Genomic DNA, 24,866 nt, shown 5'->3' with positions numbered 1-24,866 from the left:
ATTCACAAGAAAAAGCTGGAATTATTCAATGGTCTCTCGTAAGCACTGAATGGAAGTAGTTATTAAAAGCAGAAGCAATTGTTAGCGGTTCAGAAACTGTACCATCGTTTATGATCAGTGTATGCGAAGTGAACCTATGGGATAAAACGGACTTCGAGAACTTATAGGGATTTGTTTTCAATAAATTGGCCAAAGTAACCTTGTATTAAAAATCTTTTGCGGTGTTCACTTTGACACGAAACCCTTCCTTGGCACTAGAAAACTGACTGACCTTTATGGGGTCGTCAGAACTCCTTGACTGGCGTCGTCTAACAATCCGGCGTGATAAATGCAGTAAGTCTCATGCCATCTAGGGAGTGGCAGAGTTAGTTTTTTTAAAGGAACGAAACGATTCATGCATGTTTCCTCAATATATTTGAAGAAAGTTGTTGAAGTATTGACATCGCTATTGGAACTTATTTGCCCAAATTCGCCAGAGGAATCACATATAGTCTCAGTGATTGCTAGATTCCTCATTTCTTCCCTTATTATCAAGAACGGCATATGAAGTGTGCAACCAAAGACAAAGTTGTTTTAACCTGATGACTTTACTGAACTTCAGCTCCCTGGTGGTCAAAACTTGTATGTAATCAAGCACTTTTAGAACGACGATTGTAAATTAAGGCATGCCCCAGCACGCTGCTTAAGACCTATATATATTTGATCATTAAATTGCCACCAAATATGAAAGAACTCCCCAGATTGTGCTGTAGTGATAGTTAAAGAACTACTGCGTTCGCCTTAGATGCCAATACAAGATATGAGATTAAGCAAGCAATCAGCGCTTTCTGGAAGCTGACTGTCACGCTCTGTCAGCTAAGCTGTCTGAGACTTTGACATCCTGCTATCTGTATTTTGTATTCTTCATTGCATAATAAATATTGTATCCAATTGCATACAGCCGCTTCTCGCGGCAATGAACATGAACAAGCAAGAAGTACAAAGTCTGCCCGTGCGCTACAATCACAGTGATAAGTCCGCCTGCTGGCGGCTGCGGAAAAACAACAATTAAAGATTCGAATGCTTCGTGGCAGTTTTATTTTCCTTCCTGTTTCAGGAGTCGTTTTTTTTTAAAAAACCTATTACAACAAGTTCCTAAAGACAATATATCACACGAAAGTGATATTCGAGTGCATTAATATGGATATAATCAAGCAAGGAACCACAGTGTGCGTAACGACAGCAATGAACAAAGTCTGACCAAAAATTATATACCCAGAGTGGCCATATTGCGTCAGCTATAGCTGTGGACCACGGATACAGCTGTTGCGTGTAGAATCCTTGTTTTTCAAGCGCGCAATGTCTTGGCAGACAAATTTTAATAGATGCAGAATCTAATAGCCTTTTTGCACTAATATTTTGGCAGACTTAAGTATTCAAAGGAGATGTTATGCTTCAGCGCCTTTTAAATCTATCCTATAGTAGTTGCTCTGACTTGAACGCATGTCAAAATTGAGTATGGGACATCTTCCTGCGAGCACCAAGAACCTTCTGTTTGGATTCCATGATTTAAGGCCTTAGTGAAGCTGTCTCCACAGTTTTTTGCTGTACTTGCTCTGTCATTCTGATGGGAGTGACTAATGAGCAAAATATTTTAGCTGCCGTTTACTTGGGTACTAGTGATAACATTGCATCTCTTGCATTACTATGGTAAACCTAGGTTTAGACTTATGAATGCAGCTTAGTAATTTGACATATTTGGAAATCTTTTGTTTATTATCTCCAAGTTTTCGTGCGCTAAATTCGCACACTAAAACCGCTTTAATTACTTTATAGTTGGTAGTGTTTATCTTGCGAATTCTTAGTTCATCGCCCCTATGCAAGCAAGTCGTGGGCTAGGCAGTCCTGCTTCGCTCGCCTTCTTCTGGAGTGCTTGCCAGCCAGAGGATCAGCCTCACGAATCCTGCCTCTGTGAAAGTGTGGTGCACTCTACCACATGAACAAGAATTATGTTAAAGATGCATTATTATAATCATCGTCAGTCGGATAATAACCCCTGCATGGCTAATGCCTCTACCATATTTCTTCGAATAATCCCTTCCTGTGCTAGATGCATCTACGTTACCCTGTCAACTTCCAATTCATCCGCTCACCTGACCTTCAGCCACCCTTTTGATGCTCTTCTTCCCATGGACCCTTCGCGACCATCGGTGATCCTCTCCGCACTACATGCCCTCTCATGCACATTTATTCTTATTTATGTCCACTAAAATGTCATTAACTTCAGCTATTTCTCTGACCCACTGCATGCTTCCCATCTCTTAACGTTACACCTAACATTTTCCATTCCACAGCTCTCTGCGTTTCGTCAGCTTATGTAGAACCTGTTCTTCAGCTTCCACGTTTCAGCCTTACAGGTGAGTACAAGTACGATGCAAACGTTATATACTTTCCTTTCGAGCGATACCGATGTGCTTCTAACGATAATATGCGAGAACTTGACAAATGCGCTCCATCCCAATCTTGTCGTCCTAGTTATTTCGCTTGCATGGGCCATATCTACCATTATTGTCTGTCCTAAGTAGACATATTAGCCTACAACATCCGACGCTTCGTTACCTATTTTAAACTGCTGTTCCTTACCGAGGCTGTTGAACACTACCTCAGTCTTCTGCGTTCTTATTTTTAGGCCTACCTTTCTGTTTCTCCTATCTAGGCCATATATCGTTTTTATTGCGAAACCAATACTACGCCAGGTCCAACCGCTTGTCGCTGTGTGCCGTGTCTGTGGTCCTCTGGCAGGAGCTGCCAACTTGGGTCTCTCGTTTCACATCGGACGGCTATGTCAGAATCAGCCTGCCAGGACCCTGACATTCACCTTGCCCCTATAGGCCACTAAAGCATGTTCATATGGATTGGTTAAAGCGGAACTTTATATCTGAGCTAGGAAAGAAGAAGAAGAACGCTCGGTCACCCGCAGCTAATGCTTTGCTCCATATTCGGTTCAGCAGCGTTTTACCCTTCTGTTTTTTTTTTTTTCAGTTCATCCCCTGAATTACTTAGCAAGACAATGTCATCAGTGAATCGCACATTACTGATGACATTGTCATAAACTCTTATCCCTAATCCGCCACATTCCAAGTCTTAATACTTCCTCTAAGAAAGCTCTGAATAGTATTCCGGAGATTGTGCCTGCTTGCTTAACACCATTCGTTATCGGAATTTTATTACTCTCTTTGTGCAGAATTATGGTTGCTGCACCGACACTAAGATATCTTCTAGTACTTTCATATACTGCTCGTCGACATTCTGATTTCGCAATGCCTGCGTGATTGTAGAGGTTTGAACTGATTCAAATGCATTTTCGTAATCAATGAATGCTATATATAAGGGCTGGTTATATTCCGAGCGTTTTATTGTCACCTGTGTGATAAAATGGAAATGGTCGATAATAAAGTACCATTTCCTAAAATCTGTTGGATCCTTTGGTTGTTTTGAATATAAGTTTGGCCTCATTATATTAGCGTATACCTCAGTAAATACCTTATAAGTAACAGAGAGTAAGCTGATTGGTCGGCAATTTTTAAAGTCCTTCTCTTTGCTTATGAATTCAGACAATGTCAGAGACAACGCGTTTATTCGCCCTTAATTGCTGCACTCACTGCTGCAGTTGTAACCGGTAGCCATGGTATAAGCAACCTCTGATGATATTTTATTTTTTTAGGTCTGATTGTTTGCGTGCTAAGGGACGCTGTTGAAGTGTATCATGTTAGTGCTCTTGTTTAAAAGAAATCACATTTTACTTTTGGTATATCTGTGAGGTGTAGAGTGACAGGTTGCCCTTCTCTGCTGTGATTTCTTCCGAGACAGGAAGCATCGAAATAACATTCTCCTGCAATCTGCAAACTTGCTGAGTGAGTGCTTTAACAGATGCCTTAGTGCTAGCAAAGAGGTGACATTCTTCGATGTGATGCATTGTTTCGCCTTCCATTCGTGCACAGTGTACACGCCGTTCAGTGTTTCATTGAAGTGTAGGAGCGGAAGTTCTCAGCTCCCCTCTCAGCTGGAGTGTTTACTGGCCAGACTAGGTCATCATCAGGTTCTCTTTCTGACCACCTACACCTCCTGTCAGCAAAGCCAGTGTGTCAGACTGTGGTGAGCCATAACTTAAAAGAGCTTGGTTACAGGCCTGAAGGCGGCAAAATATAGCGAAACACAGAGGCAAGGAGACAAGACAAAGCCAGTAGGATTTCGCGAAGAGTGCTCCCATATTGGCTCACATTACTTCCAGGATACCCAGTACTAACTTCTTGCCTGAAGTTAAACACAGTTCCGTATTATGACACCCCCTTTGCTGCAGCGGCATGCTCCCATGCTCTGGCACTGGAACAGCTTGCAAAAGAAATGCCACAGTGGCCGTTGCCTGAGTGATATTGCACATACAAAGCGGCAGCGAATTCTAATACTGCATAAAACTCATAGCAGTACTGAAACAAGTGCCATTGTTCTTCGACATCGGCCGGGAACAATCGGTATAATGTGCTTCAGAAATGGTGCTCTGTGCTTGTGGTTTCAACTTGCAGATATAGCTTATTTGGGTACAGCTCAGGAAACAAATCTGTTATGCATTCATTCAAAATCCTTTTCCCCAGCTAGGCAATGCTATGCTCTGTTTATTTTATCAAAACGTCATGTTGCACTCAGCACCTGTGTGGCCTCCTTCCGCATGCATTATTGTCATTTATGATGCAAAAATAAATTTGGTAGCGCACTGTCTAGTGAGTGAAAAAGCGGGTAAAACGCACAATAACAATGCTGATTCTGAGCTACACAAGTCCGCAGAGAGCAGGTAGTTGGTCAAGAGCGAACCTTTCGATCCCGAACTCCTGACTAAAAGCATTCGATCTCGAGCTCCTCACTGATATAGGTCTTTCCTGACTTTGTGAAGTAGGTCTGAACCCAACTTTATGTAATAATTTCACCCTCTTTTACGCAAGAGATTTGTCATGTTCCGTAATGCCGCTCTCCTAACCCGTACATATCTACTGGACTTGTTCAGTACGGACCACAGGGGATACAAAACAATATGCAGCTTGAGGTTATATGCACTCCCTGGTGGAAGATCCCGATCAACAGAAATCTGGCGTTGATCTGATTAGTTGTATAACATCTCGAGACTCTCTGGGGCTCCCAATTCAGACCCTAAGCCATTACATAGGGGCTTTAATTTGGTTTGGTAAAAATTTATTTCCCACAGTAGGGGTTACCCATGTGGTAGATTACGACTATAAGTATGTGCTAGGAATAAAGGGCACACATTCAGCACTGAATGCATGTACCCAAACGGGGATCAGAAAGATCGGCCGCAGTGATAGCGAATACCGCTTTCACGTCCTTCTTGAACACAGAGCTTACGTGTGCAAAGTGAAATAAATAAATTAAGAAAGCCGTAGTGTATTGAAGAAGCAGCGGAAAAAAACTGAAAGCCGATGAACAGAAATGCGCCTTATTGCCCAAGAGGACAACTTACCGCGCGATATTATACTAGATTGTGAAGTATATTGAAAAAAAAAAATAAATTGTCGAGACAATATGTAGAAAAATAAAAACAGCAGAGGGAATTGGTAGAATCACTTGGGAAGCTGCTGTGGACAGCCGTAAACAAGAGATTAGAATGAAGTGAAACAAGAGAGTAGCACTATGATTTTCCTCTCCCGCATTTATACTCAACGTACCTCGGTCATGAAGCGCTGGTTGAAGACCACACATGCCTCGAGGCGCGCCAGCAGAGCCTTGATGTAATCGTAGCTGAGAGCGCCGCCGGGCAGGTGGCCGTGCGTGTCACGGCAGGCGGCCAGAGCTTGGCCTGACTCGACACGCAGCTCCTGCGGCCTCGCCCCTGGTGACAGCACGAGCAGCAGCAGCAGACCGGCTGCGAGAGGAGGCGCTATCACTCAATTCCGCGCAAGATGAGCTTCACTGGCTGTCTTGGATGGAACAGCTGGGTGCCGGCATGTATGCAGACCTGAGAGCCGCGCATTTTTCCACGGGTGGAGTCAGAAGCGAAAATTTATGAGTGACTCCGGGAGGGAGAGTCCCAGTTTTGGAAAGCATTTTTGGAATTGCTTCATTAAACAAAAATGAAAAGCATTCCAGGATATTCCCATCCCTTAAATAGGAATTATGTCTGGTTCAGATGAAATTTCATAAATTGCATTCACCTCCAAATGAAGGCACATCGCTTGATCTGATGTTTCGGAAGAAACTTCCGCCCTTTGCGACGCGGATATTCTCATTAGTACGGCCGACGTCCTGGCCGGAAGAAATCGGTCCACTTCGCCCGCTCATGATAGTAGTACGAAATGCCTAATTTTTAATCAAATTTCCGCTGCTCGCTTATAGGCTTGCTTTAGGCTTCAGACAGAGTTTTACAATGCACTATTCGCTTCCAGATTAGGCTTCGGGAAGTTCATCTTTCCGTCAGGTGAATGCTACCCCTTGTACCTGGCGCTGAGGTTGGGTCGCAGATCTTGTGAAAGGCAACAGTCCGAAATAATCTCTAGGGTGTGCTCAGCAGATGAGCCTGCCGATATTACGAGTCCTGAAAACACGGAGGCATCAGCATGTTGACACTAAACTCTTCCAGCAATGAGGAATAATTGCTTATATCTGCATGATCAGATTTCCGTCTACTATTATGAAACGTTCACGGAAGCCTTTTTTCAGGTATTGTGCAGTGAATTAAAAGTCATAATGTGACATGATTATTACTAGCTGAACCTTCTGTTTAACTAGAGAGAAATATACACCAACAACTACTTTCCTGCAATACTTCATCTCTGGAGTTGAAACCTGACCGAACAAGGAGATATCCGGAACTTAGTGCTCACTCTTACCCAGCAAGGCTAAGGACGATTGTGAAGCAGCTTTTTATATTCGCGTAAAAGGAAGCGGAAACTACTTCCTTTTTTCATAGCGAAACAAATAAACAGTTTATTTAATTTATTTGTGCCCATTTACAAGATAACCGGAACCTAGTGCTCAGTCTGACCTAACAAGGCTAAGGACGATTGTGAAGCAGCTTCTTGTAACCGCGTAAAGGGAAGCGGAAACTGTTCCCTTTTTTCATCGCGAAACAAATAAACCATTTCATTTAATTTATTTGTGCCCATTTACAAGATAACCGGAACCTAGTGCTCAGTCTGACCTAACAAGGCTAAGGACGATTGTGAAGCAACCTCTTGTAACTGCGTAAAGGGAAGCGGAAACTGTTTCCTTTTTTCATCGCGAAACAAATAAACCATTTCATTTAATTTATTTGTGCCCATTTACAAGATATCCGGAACCTAGTACTACGTCTGACCCAACAAGGCTAAGGACGATTGTGAAGCAGCTTCTTGTAACCGCGTAAAGGGAAGCGGAAACTGTTCCCTTTTCATCGCGAAACAAATAAACCATTTCATTCAATTTATTTGTGCCCATTTACAAGATATCCGGAACCTAGTACTACGTCTGACCCAACAAGGCTAAGGACGATTGTGAAGCAGCTTCTTGTAACCGCGTAAAGGGAAGCGGAAACTGTTCCCTTTTTTCATCGCGAAACAAATAAACCATTTCATTTAATTTATTTGTGCTCATTTACAAGATATCCGGAACCTAGTACTACGTCTGACCCAACAAGGCTAAGGACGATTGTGAAACAGCTTCTTATAACTGCGTAAAGGGAAGCGGAAACTGTTTCCTTTTTTCATCGCGAAACAAATAAACCATTTCATTTAATTTATTTGTGCCCATTTACAAGATATCCGGAACCTAGTACTACGTCTGACCCAACAAGGCTAAGGACGATTGTGAAGCAGCTTCTTGTAACCGCGTAAAGGGAAGCGGAAACTGTTCCCTTTTTTCATCGCGAAACAAATAAACCATTTCATTTAATTTATTTGTGCCCATTTACAAGATATCCGGAACCTAGTACTACGTCTGACCCAACAAGGCTAAGGACGATTGTGAAGCAGCTTCTTGTAACCGCGTAAAGGGAAGCGGAAACTGTTCCCTTTTTTCATCGCGAAACAAATAAACCATTTCATTTAATTTATTTGTGCCCATTTACAAGATATCCGGAACCTAGTACTACGTCTGACCCAACAAGGCTAAGGACGATTGTGAAGCAGCTTCTTGTAACTGCGTAAAGGGAAGCGGAAACTGTTCCTTTTTTTCATCGCGAAACAAATAAACCATTTCATTTAATTTATTTGTGCCCATTTACAAGATATCCGGAACCTAGTACTACGTCTGACCCAACAAGGCTAAGGACGATTGTGAAGCAGCTTCTTGTAACCGCGTAAAGGGAAGCGGAAACTGTTCCCTTTTTTCATCGCGAAACAAATAAACCATTTCATTTAATTTATTTGTGCCCATTTACAAGATATCCGGAACCTAGTGCTCAGTCTGACCTAACAAGGCTAAGGACGATTGTGAAGCAGCTTCTTGTAACCGCGTAAAGGGAAGCGGAAACTGTTCCCTTTTTTCATCGCGAAACAAATAAACCATTTCATTTAATTTATTTGTGCCCATTTACAAGATATCCGGAACCTAGTGCTCAGTCTGACCTAACAAGGCTAAGGACGATTGTGAAGCAGCTTCTTGTAACCGCGTAAAGGGAAGCGGAAACTGTTCCCTTTTTTCATCGCGAAACAAATAAACCATTTCATTCAATTTATTTGTGCCCATTTACAAGGTATCCGGAACCTAGTGCTCAGTCTGACCTAACAAGGCTAAGGACGATTGTGAAGCAGCTTCTTTTAACCGCGTAAAGGGAAGCGGAAACTGTTCCCTTTTTTCATCGCGAAACAAATAAACCATTTCATTTAATTTATTTGTGCCCATTTACAAGATATCCGGAACCTAGTGCTCAGTCTGACCTAACAAGGCTAAGGACGATTGTGAAGCAGCTTCTTGTAACCGCGTAAAGGGAAGCGGAAACTGTTCCCTTTTTTCATCGCGAAACAAATAAACCATTTCATTTAATTTATTTGTGCCCATTTACAAGATATCCGGAACCTAGTGCTCAGTCTGACCCAACAAGGCTAAGGACGATTGTGAAGCAGCTTCTTGTAACCGCGTAAAGGGAAGCGGAAACTGTTCCCTTTTTTCATCGCGAAACAAATAAACCATTTCATTTAATTTATTTGTGCCCATTTACAAGATATCCGGAACCTAGTGCTCAGTCTGACCTAACAAGGCTAAGGACGATTGTGAAGCAGCTTCTTGTAACCGCGTAAAGGGAAGCGGAAACTGTTCCCTTTTTTCATCGCGAAACAAATAAACCATTTCATTTAATTTATTTGTGCCCATTTACAAGATATCCGGAACCTAGTGCTCAGTCTGACCTAACAAGGCTAAGGACGATTGTGAAGCAGCTTCTTGTAACCGCGTAAAGGGAAGCGGAAACTGTTCCCTTTTTTCATCGCGAAACAAATAAACCATTTCATTTAATTTATTTGTGCCCATTTACAAGATATCCGGAACCTAGTGCTCAGTCTGACCTAACAAGGCTAAGGACGATTGTGAAGCAGCTTCTTGTAACCGCGTAAAGGGAAGCGGAAACTGTTCCCTTTTTTCATCGCGAAACAAATAAACCATTTCATTTAATTTATTTGTGCCCATTTACAAGATATCCGGAACCTAGTGCTCAGTCTGACCTAACAAGGCTAAGGACGATTGTGAAGCAGCTTCTTGTAACCGCGTAAAGGGAAGCGGAAACTGTTCCCTTTTTTCATCGCGAAACAAATAAACCATTTCATTTAATTTATTTGTGCCCATTTACAAGATATCCGGAACCTAGTGCTCAGTCTGACCTAACAAGGCTAAGGACGATTGTGAAGCAGCTTCTTGTAACCGCGTAAAGGGAAGCGGAAACTGTTCCCTTTTTTCATCGCGAAACAAATAAACCATTTCATTTAATTTATTTGTGCCCATTTACAAGATATCCGGAACCTAGTACTACGTCTGACCCAACAAGGCTAAGGACGATTGTGAAGCAGCTTCTTGTAACCGCGTAAAGGGAAGCGGAAACTGTTCCCTTTTTTCATCGCGAAACAAATAAACCATTTCATTTAATTTATTTGTGCCCATTTACAAGATATCCGGAACCTAGTACTACGTCTGACCCAACAAGGCTAAGGACGATTGTGAAGCAGCTTCTTGTAACCGCGTAAAGGGAAGCGGAAACTGTTCCCTTTTTTCATCGCGAAACAAATAAACCATTTCATTTAATTTATTTGTGCCCATTTACAAGATATCCGGAACCTAGTACTACGTCTGACCCAACAAGGCTAAGGACGATTGTGAAGCAGCTTCTTGTAACCGCGTAAAGGGAAGCGGAAACTGTTCCCTTTTTTCATCGCGAAACAAATAAACCATTTCATTTAATTTATTTGTGCCCATTTACAAGATATCCGGAACCTAGTGCTCAGTCTGACCTAACAAGGCTAAGGACGATTGTGAAGCAGCTTCTTGTAACCGCGTAAAGGGAAGCGGAAACTGTTCCCTTTTTTCATCGCGAAACAAATAAACCATTTCATTTAATTTATTTGTGCCCATTTACAAGATATCCGGAACCTAGTGCTCAGTCTGACCTAACAAGGCTAAGGACGATTGTGAAGCAGCTTCTTGTAACCGCGTAAAGGGAAGCGGAAACTGTTCCCTTTTTTCATCGCGAAACAAATAAACCATTTCATTTAATTTATTTGTGCCCATTTACAAGATATCCGGAACCTAGTGCTCAGTCTGACCTAACAAGGCTAAGGACGATTGTGAAGCAGCTTCTTGTAACCGCGTAAAGGGAAGCGGAAACTGTTCCCTTTTTTCATCGCGAAACAAATAAACCATTTCATTTAATTTATTTGTGCCCATTTACAAGATATCCGGAACCTAGTGCTCAGTCTGACCTAACAAGGCTAAGGACGATTGTGAAGCAGCTTCTTGTAACCGCGTAAAGGGAAGCGGAAACTGTTCCCTTTTTTCATCGCGAAACAAATAAACCATTTCATTTAATTTATTTGTGCCCATTTACAAGATATCCGGAACCTAGTGCTCAGTCTGACCTAACAAGGCTAAGGACGATTGTGAAGCAGCTTCTTGTAACCGCGTAAAGGGAAGCGGAAACTGTTCCCTTTTTTCATCGCGAAACAAATAAACCATTTCATTTAATTTATTTGTGCCCATTTACAAGATATCCGGAACCTAGTGCTCAGTCTGACCTAACAAGGCTAAGGACGATTGTGAAGCAGCTTCTTGTAGCCGCGTAAAGGGAAGCGGAAACTGTTCCCTTTTTTCATCGCGAAACAAATAAACCATTTCATTTAATTTATTTGTGCCCATTTACAAGATATCCGGAACCTAGTGCTCAGTCTGACCTAACAAGGCTAAGGACGATTGTGAAGCAGCTTCTTGTAACCGCGTAAAGGGAAGCGGAAACTGTTCCCTTTTTTCATCGCGAAACAAATAAACCATTTCATTTAATTTATTTGTGCCCATTTACAAGATATCCGGAACCTAGTGCTCAGTCTGACCTAACAAGGCTAAGGACGATTGTGAAGCAGCTTCTTGTAACCGCGTAAAGGGAAGCGGAAACTGTTCCCTTTTTTCATCGCGAAACAAATAAACCATTTCATTTAATTTATTTGTGCCCATTTACAAGATATCCGGAACCTAGTGCTCAGTCTGACCTAACAAGGCTAAGGACGATTGTGAAGCAGCTTCTTGTAACCGCGTAAAGGGAAGCGGAAACTGTTCCCTTTTTTCATCGCGAAACAAATAAACCATTTCATTTAATTTATTTGTGCCCATTTACAAGATATCCGGAACCTAGTGCTCAGTCTGACCTAACAAGGCTAAGGACGATTGTGAAGCAGCTTCTTGTAACCGCGTAAAGGGAAGCGGAAACTGTTCCCTTTTTTCATCGCGAAACAAATAAACCATTTCATTTAATTTATTTGTGCCCATTTACAAGATATCCGGAACCTAGTGCTCAGTCTGACCTAACAAGGCTAAGGACGATTGTGAAGCAGCTTCTTGTAACCGCGTAAAGGGAAGCGGAAACTGTTCCCTTTTTTCATCGCGAAACAAATAAACCATTTCATTTAATTTATTTGTGCCCATTTACAAGATATCCGGAACCTAGTGCTCAGTCTGACCTAACAAGGCTAAGGACGATTGTGAAGCAGCTTCTTGTAACCGCGTAAAGGGAAGCGGAAACTGTTCCCTTTTTTCATCGCGAAACAAATAAACCATTTCATTTAATTTATTTGTGCCCATTTACAAGATATCCGGAACCTAGTGCTCAGTCTGACCTAACAAGGCTAAGGACGATTGTGAAGCAGCTTCTTGTAACCGCGTAAAGGGAAGCGGAAACTGTTTCCTTTTTTCATAGCGAAACAAATAAACCCTTTATTTTATTTATTTGTGCCATTTGCAAGTAAATGGAGGGGGCCAAGGTAAAAGCTGCTTCTTCGCAGCTTGAGGGGCCTCGCCCTTCTTTACAAATTGTCAAACAGATGGCAGAGAAACGCATTAGAAAATTAAAACAAGAAAATACAGACATATTTACACTGCAACATTATAATTTAAGCAATAGGTTTTCAAGGCAGATGAGCTCCGATGGTGTTAATGTATGAACGTCTATGCCGGTCTCTATGCATAAATTTAGTAGCCATGGTAAGGTGTTTGCAATCATTTGATGGCCGTAATTGCCTCGAAACAGGGATGAACCATTTTTCGTGGCTTCGCGTATAATATTTTTGAGTAGTCTGACATAAGCTTACCATTGTAAAAACCTATTTGTATGATGTCTTAGAGAAAAATAGTAGGTACGCAAGGGATTTATATTGTATACATGATGCATTTTCGGAATGTTGTACTTGACGAAATGGCCTTCGGTGTGCTAGTTGTAAGGCACGTTTGCAATAGCACGTATTATTTTCTTTTGCATCAATATTATTTTGGACAGATTGGAAGCTGATGTCGTGCCCCAAAAAAGATAGGAGTAATATACATATTGTAGCGTGTGCATGTTTCTTGCTTTATTTTTTTTTCTCTCTGCTTTCGAATTCATCAAGTTGACATTTATTTTTTTTTAGAGAGGGGGGTAACGTAGCGTGCGCAACAGCAGCCGCTAGGCGGCTGCTCATCGAGAGTCTCGTGCGTGGACTCGAAGAAGTGGCCCCGTGGCGTTCGAGAAGAAGCTGAAGTCTGCTGCTGTCACTCGGTGCTCTGGACCTGCTCTCCTGTGCCTGTTAGGTCAACCCCCTATTAAAAACCAACCTTCTGGTTACGGGCCTAAACGGTTACGTGACAATATGATGCAAGGAGTGAATTGCAAATTATCAGTTTGGCTGACGTTGGTAAGATGTAGCGGTTTCATTTTATTATACCTGTTATGCTTAGTTTCTGAAGTATAAAATACACATAAGCGTCCCATTGCAATGTGTCTGTGAAATATACGCCTAGCTCTTTTACTGCCTTTAAAACTTCTATATTCTTAGAGTTATGTAATAAATTGTAGAACCCTTTCTGTATTTTACGGCTGAAAAGTTGATTGCATGGCTTATGACCACGTTTTGTCCACAAATCTATGTAATGAGTCCGTAGTTTTTAGGTTGATTCTTGAAGACACGGCCGTACTACAAGAATTTTGATGTATGCAACAATCTAGAATATCTGAGCACGTAGGTGCAGTTTAAGTGCGGAGACTACGTTGTTGTAAAATCGGTGACATGGGAATTACGTTTCCCTTGTACTGATGTAACCTAGTTACGAAAAGTACGTTCATTGTATGGTAATTGCCTAAAGACTGATTTTGAACTCCGTCTAGGCTCCCAACACTTGTGCGACTCCGCAGAGACATGCAAAAACGTTGCAAGCGTGATGACATCATGGATAGAATTTTGCTCCAAATCTTTTTAAAAGGACTTGCATCATCATGTTTTCCCTAAGCTCATTCGTACCGCACCAAGCGGCGAGGGTTTCGTGAAATCATTGGACCTTTGGCTGAGGTCAAGTGCACATTTTGTTCGATCTCGACAGTCGTTCCATTTTTGCATTCCTTCCCGCGTAGAAAATAGCTGGTCAGCCTATCTAGCGCCTTATAAAGAAATAAGCAAACTTCTACTGAAATAGTCTAAAAACAAGATATATCTTTGGTAAAGAGGGGGAATGGTTGGCAGGTTAACCGGGCCAAGTTTGCTATCAAGAAAAGTAAAGAAAGGCTATAAAGGTGAAGAAGAAAAGGGAGTAAGAGGGCAGAAGTCACTAGGCGAAAAGGTTGTCGTGCAATTCCGACAATCTCATGAAACGGAGGATTGCCTAAGGCCCTCCTCCCTGACGAGGCGTATTCTTTGACTGGAACGCCGTGCATTCAATGGTTTAATAGAATTCATGAATACAGCAGCATATCTGCATGATCTATGCTATATTTAAATATAATCCCGACCGACGCGTATGGCTTCGCGGCCTTGGTGACCAAGGGCATGCGTGGCTACTTCGCACCGCTTATTTGTTCCACGGCGCTAACACACGCACAACGCCCATGTTCACGCCAGCCTTGAAACAAAGCAAGTGAGTGCCAAATTTGCGTGGAATTCGGTGCCTTGTTCTACTTACTGATCACTTGGAACGCTCTCATTTTCATATTTGCGGTCCGCAGATTCAGATTTGTGAAAGACGATAGCGTCATTGGAACCGTGAGGCCAAGGATATCCAAGAAATGAAAAACTTGTGGGACCGAAATTTGACTTGCGAGGAAGACAACTTTATACGCTGGCGGCGAACGATCTTGTTGCCTTTACGTCCTAGTCGAGCGGATGCACCTTAGTGGCCTAAGTGCAGCGTAGCGGTCCGGACACAAGTGAGCGGAGCATGCTATTTGCTTCTAAAAATTTTCACCCGTTACATAATTAAAACGGGCAGTCCTGGCATGCGCGAGCCGGTACTAGACGCCCTTTTAGTTGGACAAACATTGCTTTCTTATCTTCAGTGCAGAAGGCGTGATTTTAATTTGGACAGAAAAGCGTTCTCACCTCACGTGCGACCGAAGGTGAAGAGGTTGGATTGCACCTCTTGGTCACGCATTTTTCTCTTTAAGCGACTTCACTACGTGGGACGTCACGACTGCGCCCAATCAAGATTTTTCAGTCATTCGGACGGCCTTTTCCCGCTGTTGAAGGATGGTACAAAGAAGCCATGCTTGTGCTCCGGTGGCTAAAATTCATACCACCCCATCGGATTACATAATTACCATGTTTTCGGTCAATATGCTGCTGTAGAATTCGTTTTGACTGAACAGTGTTTGATAGAAAATCCAAGTAATTACTATTTGGACACGCCTCGTGCGCGTTTCAAAACAATGTTGGATGCGGCCATACAAACACGTAAAAAGGCGTTTTAGCAGCGCCATACTCTCACGCTGTGCGGTACGACTACGAAGGCGGTACCTCATCCAGGAAGTTCAGTGATCGCATGGTAGCGTGATGTGGCATAACCTTCTAGAACAGTTATTGCATCTAAACACCAGCAATTATTTTTGCAGCAGGTTGTTTCAGGGGGAATCAAGTACACAAAAGAGGAATGTACCGTCTTTGCCAAAAGTAACCAGGCTGCTGCGAAGGCTGGCGGAGCAAGTGCGCGGCCGTGTGGCGGCGCTGCGCTCCCTGTGGCTTATCGGTGCTCGTCAGCTCCGAGGGTACAACAGCTGACGTAACTTCGCACCCTCACTCTCGCTCGTTGGATGATAAAAACTAGGCGCGTATGATGTGCGGGCTGCGGTTTCACGTGTGCGAAGCTTGGTTATGCCCAGCGAGGGCGCTCAGTATAGCGACGGGGCTATTCGCTTTTCTCGGCAACTGCCCTGAAGCAGATGTCGAGTTTCTCGCTATATAATTATACGTGCTTGTGTTCTGCAATCTGCTACTGAAACGCACCAGCAGAATTGCGCTTTCCTGCGTGTTTGATGCGCCTGTACATAAAGAATGATAACGCGCCTTGAAATTTCAACATGCTTTCTCCGAGGTGCCTTGCGTACTGCAATTTTACGGACCGTAACTCCGGTACAAATTTATGGGAAAGCTTGTGAACCCTTCCAAGCCACCTTATCTCTCTTTTAGGCTTGCAGAATTGTGCTAGTCTCTTGGGGAGGCTGTGTATAAATAAGATCAATGTTTGATTCTAACAAATTCTTGCATTTGCTTGTAAGTTTTGGTATAGGTAACAAACGATAATGAAAGCTTCGTCACGCTTAGCCATTATATGCACATGACTGCTTTCTCGTTCGCGGAACCCTTATTTCAGAGCAGCATTGTCTGGCAAATCTAGCACATATTCGTCCTGAAACGAAAAAGAGCTCACCGTGTCTACTATCACCTGCTTTTCTGTTTTCCGCAGTTGCCGAGAAGAGATAATAGCCCCGTCGCTATACTGAGCGCCTTCGCTGGGCACAACCAGGCTTCGCACGCGTGAAACCGCAGCCCACACATCATACGCGCCTAGTTTTGATCATCCAACAGGCGAGAGTGAGGGTGCGAAGTTACGTCAGCTGTTGTACCCTCGTAGCTGACGAGCACCGATAAGCTACAGCGAGCGCAACGCCGCCACGCGGCCGCGCACTTGCTCCGGCAGTCTTCGGAGCAGCCTGGCTACTTTTGGCAAAGACGGTACGTCACTATAAGGTCTACATTCTAAACCTGTGCCTATTTTATCTGCAGGCTTTGAGCTTGCATATGCCCTGCTGCACAAAAAGATGAAGGATTCGGAAATGTATTGCAATCAGTTGTAGGCAATAGGTATCGCCCCGAATATTTCGCCGAAACCCACATCCCTTACTCTAAGTGAAACCTTAGTTTCTTACCCGGCTTGAGTCCCATGATGTCTTTGGTCCGTATTTGACGCAATAGGACAGGAAGACTGCTGCGTCAAGTGTCGAGAGGCGTGCTTATATAGGTGGTGACACGGGAGCACGCTCAAGTCGTTTGCATAGCCCGAAATCCCTCACTCCCTAATCATGGCATACTCCAGCACCCATGGGAATTCGCCGATCTATAGCACATACTGCTGCCGACGCTTGGCGATCCGGTCGAATGTGGTTGAAAAACAATTAGGCGCGCAGACAGCGGAAAAGAAAACAGGGATTAGTAGTGCTCAGCGATTGTCTTTGGGTCAAGGTTTAACTTGGGAACGCGTGCGTGGGGAGATGTCTGGAACGAAAAGGCCGCCAAAGAGACGCCAATGTGACGTCACCGAAATGTACCTTTCTTCTTACTGCAAGGCAGAACGTGAAATAAAGAGAAGCATCTGTGGCATGCAAGATTTAAGTTGACAAAGAGAATTGAAAAATGAACTCCGTACTCTTCTTCATGAAGGCAGTTTTTCGAGGAAGGAATTCATTTTCAGTTCTATCTCCATATAGTGCCAGTAGCCGCCGCTTTCTGGTCAACATTTTTGGAATACTGTAAGGCACATGTGTGAAGGGGCGCGAAAATGTTCTCCTTTTGGTCAACGAGGTGATGCAATAGGAATGAACGTGTAGGGTAAAAGACTATTTCGGCTGAAAAACCCGTTAGGATAGCTGGCGTAGAAACAACTGTTCGGCCATTTTGATTTAAGACTTCGGGCCCGGTCAAGATGTGTGTTCGAAACCCTGTTGCCTGAATAAAGAATATCTGTCTACCTACCACTCAATGCCAGATTTACACAATAAACTAGAGCGCAGGCTAAGTGCCACAATCATTTTACACCAACTTGCAGGACACGTGTTTAGTTACATAACGCCCAAAATTGGGGAGGGCGAAAGAGAAGACTTTTTCGACACACCGTACGCTGTTCTCCTTGCTTTAACATATGATTGTCAGCAAAGTAGGCCAAAATCAGCCCTCTTTATGCTCAGGTTCCAGTGTTTCATGGAGCATTCTCCTCGATCGTTTTTGTAGAAGTGAGTGCTAAAATTATGACGCACGCGCTAGGTATATTATAGAAACAGAGGTGTCGTTGAGAATCCGTAGCAGCTGTAACAATATGGAATAGAGACAAAAGCCCGCGATGGGGCCATTATTTTCCTTGGTAACGTAAAATACACGTGTAACAGGCCAGAACAAATGGTCACGAAAACGTAGCATTGCCAACAACAATCAAGTGACTACGCTACACAGATTTTCTTTGCCACAAACGCAGGCTGCACACACAGTTCTCTAAACGACAAAAATATTTCACTTATATTATGAATAAATTTATACCAGCTTGTTTACAGCTCAACTTTGAATTGTGGCTAGAAATGAACCAATCGTTGATACTACGGTAATTGCTCATTTCTCCGTATTTAGAGAAAAATACTTAAAGTGCAAACAGGAGAACTTCCAAAGAGGAAGAGTACTTCTCGCTCTTGAGTTGATTGCTGATCCCCGGGAGACGGAATGAAATGAGCTGGCTCTTTAACCACGGATCGCAATACTATGCTGCAGCAACAATCTATGTCCGCCCACCTACGACAGTGAGGGCAAGATTCTGTAAACGTGCCATTTCCTCAGCCTCTCACGTTGGCGCCTTAGTGTCATGCACCACCTCATATCAAGTAAAATTCAAAGCAGCGTTTTCCTCCCCCGCGAGCAGCAGTACTTGTATAGATACCACTTGGACCCTCCGTTACGCACACTTACCCTTGTCCCCTATTCATTAATTATTCCGCTTCCCTAATCCTCCTCCCACGTAGCATGCCCAGCTCACCATGTGCAAGGGGCTGCTCCTTGTCTTCCGTACAGGGGGAAGAAATGCAAGAGATGCCTAGAAGCTCTGCAGTACCTTTCGCAGGATCCCCCTTTTGCATGATGGGTCGGTTACTCTCCTGTCCGCTCCAGGAAGTTGGATAGTTGTCTCCGCAAGAACAACCCTCCTGGTTGTAAAACCTAATTGGACACAGTGAAGAATAAAACTGGTTTTATTTTGCAAAAGCGTTTCACTTAAACGCGTTATTTTATTTGCTGCAATTGCATCAGAGCGTGTTCCTACAACCTTGTTTGCAAAGAACGTCGGGGACTTGGGCAGCATCACCGCCTGGAAGCAGAGATTTTAGGTGGAACGATTATCGCAGGCGCAATGCCCGAAGGCCAATCCTAAACCGACACCGAGCAAAGAACATAGACGAAATCCAATTTTGTTTTAATCCGACTACAGCAGGCACGACTGGATCTTGGCTGACAAAGGGGCGGCAGGTTGTGCGGCCGTGCTCAGCTGGGCGTCTGGTCAATCTCCTCCGAGACAACCCTCGATTTCAGGATGGCCTCCCGCCGCGGTGGCTCCGTTTTGCTGCAGACTGCGGAGGTATTTGTACGGGGTAAGCGCTGAGGAAAGTTAACGTTGCGGTGTAGCTTCGTAAGCACTCACTTTCAGCAGGCACGGACATGTAGACGAACTTGACGACACCGCCGCATATGCGCAGCAAGAGGCCATCTTCACTTGACAGGAAGGCACGTGGCTCCGGCCGGCTCAGTACGGCCACCACGGGTGATGTGGGCTGCGTGCCATCCGTCACCGTGAGCGAGCTCGTGGTGCAGTACTTGCTCTTGCTGAACCGCAGATCGGTCACAAACAGCGCAAGCCTCTCGCCTGCAATGCGCGTCACTTTAAGTCGACATCAGGCAAACCAATCTCGCTGGTCTGGATAGCGCCAACTTGTCGGGCCCGCGCAGTAGCAGGCGAGCGACCCATTTTACGTCGTAACGTGACATTCCAACCAAAGCGATGGTTCCTACGACGCCGTTTCATGCCTCCTTCTTGCACTACGCCCGTGATGGACCAATATTTCTTTACACGGGCTTCTGGACCCTTTGTGATGCAATAAGAACTTGCCGTTAAGAGTTTTACAATTTTTGCAAAAAAAAAAAAAAAAAATTGTAAAATTTACGAGTGTTGCGAAAAAAATGCATAAATTGTAGAAAAATAAGGCACGCAGCCGTCACCTTTTGTATTTGCTGACGTCATTATGCGCGCGTTTTCTGTTTTACCGCGCTTACGGGCCCAATATTTTGTTTCGCCACACTTGCTTGACAGCAATTGGAATTCATCATCCTTATCATGATCACCAGCCTAACTATACCCAATACAGGGCGAAGGCCTCTTCTATATCTATAAGTTAACATGGTCCAGTGCCATTTGATTTTTTTTATTCTTGAGAAGTTTCTGGCTTCATCCGCCCATCTAACATTCCCGGTCTTCAGCTGCGCTTGCCTTCAACTGTAATCCACTCAGTCACCCTAAGCAACCACCTGTTATCTTGTCTTTACCTTACATGACCTTACATGCCTTTTGTTTTTTGACTTTTAATAGAATGTCATTAACTTTTGTTCCCTGATCCGATCGGCACACCTCCGGTCTCCTAAAGTTACATCCACCATTCTTCTTTGCATTGCCTTGCTTTGTGGACCCAGTTGAACTGTTCTCGTTAGCCTCCACGTTTCTGCCCCATAGACGAGTACTGGTAAGATATTATACTTTCCTCTTGAGCGATACTGGTAACCTGAGCTGATAGTACTTGCTAAATGCGTCTAACCCAATTGATTCTTATAGCAATTTCTAATTCGTGTTTACTACCTGCTGACACTGCTTATATTAATCCCAGGTATCCTACTTCCAGCCCCTCGCTACCTATCACAAACTGCTGTTCGTTCCCCAAACCGTTGCACAATACTTTAGCCTTCTGCATATTCATTTCAGATCTGCTTTTCTACTTTGCCTGTATGTGTACGTCAACCATACTTTTCAGCTCGTCATATGAGCTACACAGCAAGGCAATGTCATCAGAGAATCTCAGATTACAGAGACATTCTTCATTAAAGGTCTCTTGAAATTCAACTTTGGCGAACATTCTAATGCAACAACTTATAGAGGTGGTCTTTGTGAGTGTTCGATTCAGATTTCAAAGCTTTGCGTGCAGCCGATAACTTGAAAGTTTATAAAAAAGTGGTCCCGGTTACCGCTCGCTCCCGATTTGGACGACACATCACAGCACGCATACCTCCTCACTTACGTCAGTGGGGACGCTTCTAATACTCTCTTTACACGGCCGGCTTAACCACGGTTACGGTTAACCGAACTTAACCACGGTTAACCACCAATCGCGGTTAGCTGTGCTTACACAGCTCGCCGCCGTTCTCGGTTACGGCCGCCATTGCCCATAAAGTACAACCGAAACGAGGCGGTGATCTGCGGAACGAAGCAGCATTTACAAAGATATTATTTATAACGCAGTTTCCGGAGTGCCATTAGACAAGGCGTCAACAGCGCGGTCAAGCCCCGCACGATGGCAGCACCTCATCGACCACCGTAAACACCGCCGCGTTGGCCCCTCCTCCCGCAGACCGTACGCGAAAGACACGGCGGCTCGCTAGCGCTGAAGTCAGAGCTAAATACAGCGTGCTAAATTTATTGGCATCTGGAATACTGAACCGAATATCAGGATTGAATCACTCTTGATGATCACTGACCAGCGGCAAATTGCTGGCAAGACCGATAAGCGCGACACTATCAAGTTTCTGCTCAAGCCAGCTGCCGCCGGTGCATTGCGGCTCATCGCTCTGTTTATACTAGCTCTGCGATTAATGCATCGCCAAAGTTAATCATATCGTTATTTTACGGTGGCAATAGGATTCACAATAAGGAAGTTCCATGAGTACACAATTTCGACAGCGTTGATCAATTCCAAAGCGCCGACCGCCGCTGCTTAGAAGATAATAATTTAGGCCTATCGACGACTCGGGGGTTACACACCCCGCCGTCGTTCGCCGCGCTCGCACGCTTCACCGCCGCGGTAAGTGTAACGTACCTCAGCCTGCTCGCAGCATCCCGCGCTGCAAGCGTTGCGAACTTGTGCACGTTCATGATAAAGCTAACACCGCGCATTTTTTGACGTTCCGCGCTCACCACCAAGCCGCGCGAACTATACTGCAGACACAGGACGGGGCTTCAGTACGCAGACGCTTGGCTGGAGGCAGTAACCGAAGACGCCGGGTGGCACAGTAGACACCGCCTATTTAATACTGGCAAAGGAGTACACACTGTTGAAGCAGACACGCTCGTACGCTTCGCGCACTCAGCTGCCGACGAGCAGCCTCCGACAACAGACGCCGCCATAACCTCGGTTAACAACGCAAACCGAGGTCGCCAAACTCGGTTTGCGATAACCGCGGTTAGGGGTGTAACCATGGTTTGTCTGCCGTGTAAATGGGCTAAGCACGGTTTAACGTAAGCACAGTTACGCTAACCATGGTTAACTCTGCCCGTGTAAAGAGGGTATTAGTAAGGCGAGCGGGACGGGACAAGGTTGGGTGCCCTCACTACTTATTCTTTTGGGTTGAGTTGAGGGTAGTTGGGCAGGACATGTAGTGCGAAGAAAGGATAACCGATGGTCGCTTAGGGTAACAAACTGGATTCCAAGGGAAGGAAAGCATAGCAGGGGGCGGCAGAAAGTTAGGTGGGCGGGTGAGATTAAGAAGTTCGCAGGGGTCAAGTGGATGCAGCTAGCGCAGAACCAGGTTAATTGGAGAAATATGGGAGAGGCCTTCACCCTGCAGTGGGTATATTCAGGCTGATGATGATGATGATGATGAGGGGAAGAGGAGAAGCATCATTTTTGATAGCCCATATGGTCGGTGCTAATGAAGCTAGCTTAACATTTTTTGTGTTTCAGAGAGGATTGATTGAATATCAAACGATTGCTAGTGCGCGTTTTATAATTCTAGTAAATAGCTTTTCATGGCCCCTTTAATCTTTATATCTGGCGGTTCCCAATCCAACTATCTGAATGAAGTGACGGTTTTGACGAAACCCCGTCTGCACGTGCATCTGCATGAAGAGGCAGAACACCAACCAAGAAAATGAAAGTAATGACGCGTTTTTGTTCGTAACTTCATTCCGGGGGTGTTTCCACTGAACAAGGTTTCCACCCACATGAGCATGATCACAGTCTCCGCATGGTATACCAGGGAAGTTTTCTTTTGGCAGGCTGTCTTTCACCTTGACCACAGCTTGCCCCAGCCTTTTGGCTGGAACATGTTGCACCTCAACGTCATAGGCCCCAAAATGCAAGCCAAAAATTGTTTACTGGCATTTTAAAAACAAGAAGGAAACTTCGCCGCCACGTGTATCTGGAATCCCTTTAAACAGATTACGCACTTCATCCCATTGACCGGCCCCTTAATTCCTAGCCCTTTAAGACCAAATACCCTGCTATTCCCTGTTTTCTGTTTGTGAACAAGGCACCATGCAGCAGCCGGAAAATCAGTACTGTTATTTTCTTAGTCGATGTTCTGCCTATTCTTCACCTATCGTAATATTTCCTCTAAGCAAGCAGTGAATAGTACTGAAGACATAGTGTATGTTTGCCTAAAACTCTTTCTAATTGGAATTTTACTTTATTCTTTATAGCGCACATAATTGCTATGTAACCACTGCAGATATCTTCCAGTACGTTCGCGTATGGCGCATTTATGCCCTGATTTCGCATCCTTCCAAGATGACAGAGGTTCCAACTGAGTGAAATAGTTTCTCGTGAGCAATGAATGTTTCATAGGGGCTGGTTATGTTCCGAGCAATGTTCTATATGCCGGTTGATAGTATGGATATGATCAATGCCAGAGTACCATCTCGAAAATCTGCCCGATCTTTTCTTTAATAAAAATCTAATGTTGCCCTCATTCTATTAGCTATTACCTTATTAAATACTTTGCACGTAACGGATAGTTAGCTGATCATTGTGTAATTTGTGAAGCTCTTAGCGTCCCCTTTTTATGGATTAAGATAATATAACCATTCTTTCATAAAACGGTACCGTTGATTTATGAGATATTGCTTATAGAAGGTGGCCCGTTTTTTCGAGCACGATGCTGCACAGTCCTTCAACAAATCTGTAGGTACCTGAAACTCCGCAGGTGCTTTTCCCCTTTTCATGTCTTCTAAACGGTTTTTAACCTCGTTTTTTGCTACTTGCGCAACGTCTGATTGCTCTTTACTAAAGCCAATGTTGTTGTCGTCCTGGATACATCGGCTACTACAGATAAAAATAATAAAAATTATAACAACAACCTTATTCGCATCATAAATACATGATGCCGGCGTGCAGAAAACGCTGCCGCTTTGCAGCTTGAGAAGGCCGCAGCACCCGCACCGCCAACTTCACGTACATACCTGTCAGTAAATTATACAATATATTTGTAATATATCAGCTAATATTTAAATTGATGCATACAACGACAAAACTCATTCCATATATAGGACATCGTCTTACGAACTAAAGTTGAAAAGTACGAACATTAAAGGTCCCCTGAAAGGGGTCACAAAGAAGGGTAAACAACGCCATAACACTGATAGTTATTGAACCACCCATCATTCTCCCGCAAAAATTTTCGATCTAGCTTCTGCAACACCAGAGATATCGGCGATTAAAATGACCCTTCCAATTTTCCCTCTCAACTCGTACGCCGAAGGGAGCCATAAAAAAACAAAGAATACAAGCAAGTTCAAAGCTCCGCCCAGACATACGTCACTTCGACAAACTTCCGGTTGCCGAGCGCTCGCTCGCTGGCGTACTCGCGCGAACCCGTCCTCGCTCGCACACGCCTGAGGAGTTCGCCAGTTCGCGCAGCGACGGTTAGTGTAACCGCGAACCCTTGGTTATCCTATGTTACACGGCGGACCAAACCATGGTTGCACCACTAACCGTGGCTACCGCAAACCGAGCTTGACGACCTCGGTTTGCGTCGTTAACCGAGATTATGACGGCGTCTGTTGACGGAAGCTACTCGTCGGCGCCCGAGTGCGTGAAACGTACGAGCGGGTCTGCTTCACAAAGT

The 24,866-nt window shown here is 44.1% G+C and overlaps 2 protein-coding genes across 2 annotated transcripts in view; both read right to left on the bottom strand.

The window, feature by feature from the left end:
- The window catches only part of LOC146206903 (uncharacterized), a 220,557-nt gene extending 203,662 nt beyond the window's left edge, over positions 1-16,895 (bottom strand). The window contains exons 1-2 of the mRNA XM_084575900.1: positions 16,880-16,895; positions 5,715-5,911 (exon numbers count right to left, since the gene is read on the bottom strand). Coding sequence (XP_084432026.1) covers positions 5,715-5,911; positions 16,880-16,895 — 213 coding nt within the window. The remainder of the gene's footprint in view (positions 1-5,714; positions 5,912-16,879) is intronic.
- Positions 16,896-19,247: 2,352 nt separating this feature from the next.
- The window catches only part of LOC146206901 (cubilin-like), a 324,785-nt gene continuing 319,166 nt past the window's right edge, over positions 19,248-24,866 (bottom strand). The window contains exons 10-11 of the mRNA XM_084575889.1: positions 19,405-19,626; positions 19,248-19,333 (exon numbers count right to left, since the gene is read on the bottom strand). Coding sequence (XP_084432015.1) covers positions 19,248-19,333; positions 19,405-19,626 — 308 coding nt within the window. The remainder of the gene's footprint in view (positions 19,334-19,404; positions 19,627-24,866) is intronic.

Source organism: Amblyomma maculatum, chromosome 1 (assembly GCF_055883805.1).
Source record: "Amblyomma maculatum isolate TAMU_Amacu chromosome 1, ASM5588380v1, whole genome shotgun sequence".
Lineage (NCBI taxonomy): Eukaryota > Metazoa > Arthropoda > Arachnida > Ixodida > Ixodidae > Amblyomma > Amblyomma maculatum.
This window is presented reverse-complemented; position numbering and strand designations above follow the sequence as displayed.